The sequence below is a fragment of the Apodemus sylvaticus genome, chromosome 10 (assembly GCF_947179515.1).
Source record: "Apodemus sylvaticus chromosome 10, mApoSyl1.1, whole genome shotgun sequence".
NCBI lineage: Eukaryota > Metazoa > Chordata > Mammalia > Rodentia > Muridae > Apodemus > Apodemus sylvaticus.
The window spans coordinates 75,661,830-75,667,829 of record NC_067481.1 but is presented as its reverse complement, the minus strand read 5'-3'; the positions used below and the strand labels follow the sequence as shown (position 1 = coordinate 75,667,829).

General features: G+C 43.9%; 1 protein-coding gene across 1 annotated transcript; it reads left to right on the top strand.

The window, feature by feature from the left end:
* Window positions 1-3,241: 3,241 nt before the first annotated feature.
* LOC127695252 (olfactory receptor 2M4-like) lies at window positions 3,242-4,180 on the top strand. The gene has a single exon (XM_052197259.1). The coding sequence runs from the start codon at window positions 3,242-3,244 to the stop codon at window positions 4,178-4,180; it is 939 nt and encodes a 312-aa protein (XP_052053219.1).
* The last annotated feature ends 1,820 nt before the right edge of the window (window positions 4,181-6,000 follow it).

The following is a 6,000-nucleotide window of genomic DNA, read 5'->3' as shown; positions in this document are numbered from 1 at the left end:
CTTCAGCTGAAATCTCCTCGTGTTTATTTTATACAGTTTGATAGTGAAACAGGGTTATTGTATAAGCTGAACAAGAAGGCTGAGTTATGAGCTACAGATAAACAAGGAGCCTGGGTTATTTTACAGCTAAACAAAGAGACGGACTTACCTAGCTTGGTAGGTGCAGTCTCTGTAGAGGAGCAGTCTTCAGACTGTGGCCATCTGAGAAGCAGGAAGCTGTGGTGGACATTTTCTGTATACACTGTCAATATTTGCATTTGGATTAGGAGAGAAGGCTTTGCCATTTCCCTGAGCCTAGCCCAAGAAAGGCTTTGCTAAGAGACTAAGAGACTGGGATCCTTGATATGGCGGTGCCCTTGTCAACAACTCACATTTGACCGGATGTCACTCACTCCCTACGCAGGTGCATGCATTACTACACAGTTTCTTATAGGTAAATGGACACTGGTCCTCAAAGAGGAGTATTTGACTGTTGTCATACATGATTTATCTTAAATTTGTTTGCTAACTGAAGCAACATCCAGGTAGATAATTGACTTTGTGTAAAGGAAACTTAAACTTACATCTTCCTGAAAGGAAGCGACTTTGTGTTTCTGAAGGAGGTGCTGAGCTCCAGGTAGGTTCCTACCCCAGTGCCTGGGACCAGCCTGGCTGAGGGCAGGGCTTGAAGTGGGTGGATGCAAGAGTGGGGAGGGAAGAATTGCACGTGGAACGCTATTCATTTTTGCTTCATGAGAGCCAGGACAGAGAGGAAGCATATCTTGGTTTGGCTTGACCTACTCTGACAACCTGTGTCTTTCACAGGCTATATTTATACATAAAATCATTTCCTCAGAATCTCTTCATTTATACAGAGCTTTTCAAAATACATTTTTTAAAGTCTTCCTTGATTACATAAGACTATTGAAAGAGGGATGAAGAAAGCAAACAGTAACCTCACGAGGGCAAAAAAATAACGTCATGATAACAATCAATTTTCTTTTAAGTCGCTATCTTCTTCCTTAAGATTAGTGTTATAAAGCCTTGCAGTTACAGAAGTGCTAGACAGGATGACTCTATTTGAATTTGGTTCTGTTTCAATTTAGCACAGAATTAATAGATCAAAATTTATTCCCTACTACCTCTTATATCGAACTTGACATTCTACTAAAGTTCAATCTCTCTGACCCTTATTTAATTCTGTCTTTCCTTCCTCTACATTTCTTTTATATTTGGTGTAAGACCATTGTCATTTTTCTTTGGCTTTTAAAATATAGTGCATCCCCTTGCTTAAGCTAAGGTGGTCTGTTTTCTGCTTTTCTATAATATCAGAAGTTCTGTTCTGACAAGTCTGTTCAGGAAGGCAGGCCAAAACATTCTCTTTTGTGTCTCTGTCATGAACCCTTGGTTCAATACAATTCCTTTCTTTATTGCAATTCTGTAAGGAATAGAGGAACATCAGGGTTCTTGCTTATCTCTGCTTCAGGAAGGTACCCAGGCTCCTCATTCACTGTACGGTCACCATCGCCTCCTCTTCACGCAACTTCCTTATTTCTGAAACTGAAAATAGAAACCTAGAGATTCAATTACAGTTTGTCAGCTTCCAGAATTTCCTGAAGTTTTTCTTCTTTAATATTTTTTCTCAAATCCTCTGTCTCATGCTTACTCATTAATAATCTGAATGTATCTCTAAATAATAAGTTCTTAAGAAAGATTCAGTTTTCTACATAACTGTTTTTTCCTAAGGAACTTTCATTCATTTCATTCTTATTTACACCAGCTTTTGGTTATCGCAGCTCTAGCTTTCAGAGAGAGGCCTTTAACAGTGAGAAATAGAAGTATAAGCAAAAGGTGTATAGCAAATTTCCACCAAGGGTAGTGAAGGGTAAGTCCAGGTCTTCCAAACACTAGAACTTTGTCAAACAGCACCTTCAGGATGATTGGTTCTTCCACCCCAGAGACTGAGACAAGGCACAGTCTCCCCTTCTTCCTTCTTTTGCCTCCTCCCTCCCCCTCCCCACTTCTCCTCTGCTCTACCTTCCCAAGGAACACGCTCAAAGCAGGACCGCAAACATACTGGGCAAGCAGTCTATCATTGAAGTACAACAACAAACCCCTTTTCCTCTCTCTCTCTCTCTCTCTCTCTCTCTCTCTCTCTCTCTCTCTCTCTCTCTCTCTTTGAGGGACTCAATCTTTAGTTCTGACTTTCTTGGTTCTCACTATGTAGACCAGACTGGTCTAGAACTCATAGAGATCTGCCTGTCTCTGCCTCCTGAGTGCTGGGATTAATCTTTTTTCTTGATAACTGCATTTCAAAGGGATCTAGCTAGATCTTAAGTCTTGGAAAGAGACATTCCTAGATCAGAGACACAACCAAAGCAAGAACTTCACTAAGCTTTTGAAAGATTTAAAAAGATGTTGGGAATATGTAAAGTTAATAAATAAAAAATAAATTTAAATAAATGAATAAGTGGTTGAAAAAAGGAGCAGGGCATAGTGGCACACACAGAGAGGTGGAAGGCGGGAGGATCAAGAGTTCAGGGCCATCCTTGGATACATAACGAGTTCAAGGCCAACCTGGGCTAGAGATACTTTTTCAAAAACAACAAAGTTTTAAAAAGATTGACATGCATCTCACCTAGAAGGAATTTCCTTAGTTTTCTAAGGTAGGTGCTCTAAGAGAAGGGGTGGAGAGGAGTCTCCACCCTCCTGCATTTTAAAAAAAAATGAATGAACATATTTATGTATAATGTATAAGTGGGGCCGTGTCTTCTATAACATGTGTATGGACACCAGAGACTTCCATGGAGTCAGTTCTGTCTTCGGCATGGCTTCTGGAGAACACTCAGGTCATTGGTCTTACATAGCAAGCACCTTTACCTGCTGATCCACCTCGCTAGCCCTCTTCCCTTAGTCTTAACAAGGAGGAATCAGCCTTTTGGTTTTTAATTGTGTCACCCGGACCCCTTCCAGCCAGTCTATCCCTGAAACTATTCCTCTCCACCTGCCATTTAGCTGCTGCTCATCCTTTCTTGAGCTTTCCAATTTCCCTGCCTGTGTCCTAATTTTCTCCTCTCTCAAGAGAATTAGGGACCAATTCATGCTTGGTACAACTGAAAGCAGCTAAGAGAAAATGAACTTTCACTGCAGGAGGAAAGGGTAGGGCAGGGTCAAAGGGCTAATCTTTGCCTTTGGGGAGGAAAATGTTTTGTTTTGCACTACTGAGATGTCCACTGACCCCTTCTGTTTGTTTCTCAGAGTCATGGCAGAGCAGCTCTGGAATCATTCCTCCCTGTCCAGCTTCGTCCTTGCTGGTCTCTTCAGCCACTCACCTTATGACTCCTTCTTCTTCTCCCTGGTTCTTCTGGCCTTTGGGGCTGCTGTGGTTGGTAACATCCTCCTCCTGATGCTCATCCAGGCAGACAGACGCCTGCACACCCCCATGTACTTCTTCCTCAGTCAGCTCTCCATCATGGACTTGACTATGACATGCACAGTGGTACCCAAGATGGCAACCAACTTTCTCTCAGGCAGGAAGCTCATCACCCTGGGAGGCTGTGCATCTCAGATCTTTTTTGTGGTCACTGTAGGAGGAGCTGAGTGCTTCCTCTTGGCCGTCATGGCGTATGATAGGTATATGGCTGTCTGCCACCCACTGAGGTACCCTGTACTGATGAATTGGAAAGCCTGTTCTTTCTTGGCCATGGCATCCTGGATGGGTGGGATGGCAGACAGTGTGATTGATGTGGGTGTGGTCTTCAGCTTCCCCTATTGTGGATCTTTAGAGGTGGACCACTTCTTCTGTGAGGTTCCTGCCCTGCTGCGCCTCTCCTGTGCTGACACCTCACTTTTTGAGGACCTCATCTATGCATGCTGTGTGGTGATGCTACTACTGCCTCTTGGGGTCATTGTGGCATCCTATGCTCGGGTGCTTGCAACTGTGATGAGGATGCCATCCACTGAGGGGAAACAGAAGGCCCTCACCACTTGCTCTTCCCACCTGGCCGTGGTGGGCCTCTACTACGGGGGAGCCATTTTTAGCTACATGCAGCGAGCCTCAGCTAGGACACCATTGGGGGACAGAGCCACCTCCATCTTCTACACTATTGTCACCCCAATGTTTAACCCGCTTATTTACAGCCTGAGGAACAGGGAGGTAACCAGTGCCCTCAAGAAGATGCTGGAGAGGTGGGGCATGTAGGCATCCCCACCCCCTCACACCTTACTCTTAGGTTCTTGTTTCTTACTCTGCCTATTTTTCTCTGGCATTCCAACACTTCCTCTATGCCTTTTGGGGGCCTCTCTGGCTACATAGGAGTAGGCTTTAGGCTGAGAGTAAGCTGCTAACATAGGATAACTAGAAGGATGATGAGAGAGTAACAGATGGGTTCCTTAGCTTCCAAGTACACTTTCCTCCTCCAAGAACCATCATTTTGAGGATTCAAAGGCCACTGTGAATTTTCACGTTGTCCTGAGATTGGCAGACACAGCCTTTCCTCTAAGCGACTGTTAAGCTGGTCATGTGGTTCAGTTGGTAGAGTGCTTGGCTACCGTGCACAAAGTACTTGATTCCATTCCCAACACATGAACCAGGCATGTTAGCCCATGCCTATAATCCTTCCTCTTGGGAGGAAGAGGCAGGAGAGCCAGAAATTCAAAGTCATTCTTAGCCACACATTGAGTTCCAAGCCCAAGTTCTGAACTGGCCCTGTGACAAACAAACAAACACAAAGAAACCACAGGGAACCAAGGCTGGAAACCTATTCACGACTCATTTGCACATTGAAAAGTGGAGTCCAGTACCTTGAAATGTACCTGACTTGGTTTGTGGACTTCATGGTTCTTATCTGTACAACCATGGTTGCTGATAAAAAACAATCACACCCAGAGTTTCTTGGCATTCGCTAGTAACTAATTACTCTCTGTGAAACTCCATTTTCATGTGTCTTGTTATTAGGAAATACAGTTTTGTATCTTTCCATAACCATACTTTATCTTTTCTATTAAAAAAAAATGGAGCTTCAGTGTGTTGCTTTGGATGACCTGGGCTCATGTGACCTTTGAGGTCATCGGGACTGATGCTGGACAGTCAGAACCTACCTTATAACATGACAACAACGGAAATGAGACCAAGTCACACATTACGAGCAAGACAGGCAAACCGTGTTGTGACATCAGTCTGAGCTGGCTGACCTCAACCACAGCTAAGGAGAGAGCTCTGAACCTCAGTCTGAATCAGACTGCTGGACTGACACTGGACAAAATGGAGCAAGCAGGCTTTTTATCAGTGTTGGGGATCATGAGCTGAAGAATGTTAACTGTCATGTCTGAGCCATGTTCTCAAGTTTGTCACCTTATATGCAAGCTTTGTGACCTTGTACTTGGCCAGACAATGAGCAGTGGCCTTCCCCTCAGGAACTGCTGTCAGTCGGTGCCAGTGTCTTGTATAAATATCCCGGCATTATGACAGGGCTGGAGGACATACAATGTTTATGTTGACAAAGCATAAGGTCTAGGTGGAAGAAACACATGCCAAGCTCTACTGGGCAAAAGGCCAAATTAACCGTGTGTTAGTCCTGGACACAGTTCTCAAATGGTCACATGCAGAGTTAAGCCGAGCTTGCTCAAAGGTTCTGAAGCAGCAAAGAACATAGCCATGCTATGGGGACAGAGATGTCAAACCTTTCATCCTGACTGAGACATCTGTCAACATCCACATGTTCAAAAAATCAGTGTTTTAGTGTTTAGCAAACTCAGCCCTTCAGGTTTCTGCCAAGCAACGACTATCATAATTGTCCTGTGAGAAGTGTCATCTATGATGAAGCTCATGGACAGCCAACGGTGTACTGCACAATTGTCCTGTAAACACTCCAGCTTTCCAGACTAATTCAGTGTTTTACAGCAAAGCCATGGAGCAAGTATGGGATGACCCCCAGAACTACTGAAAAATTCGTATGTTATTTACATCACTATTCATAACAGTAGCAAAATCACAGGAAAACATACATCATGTTTTTAATG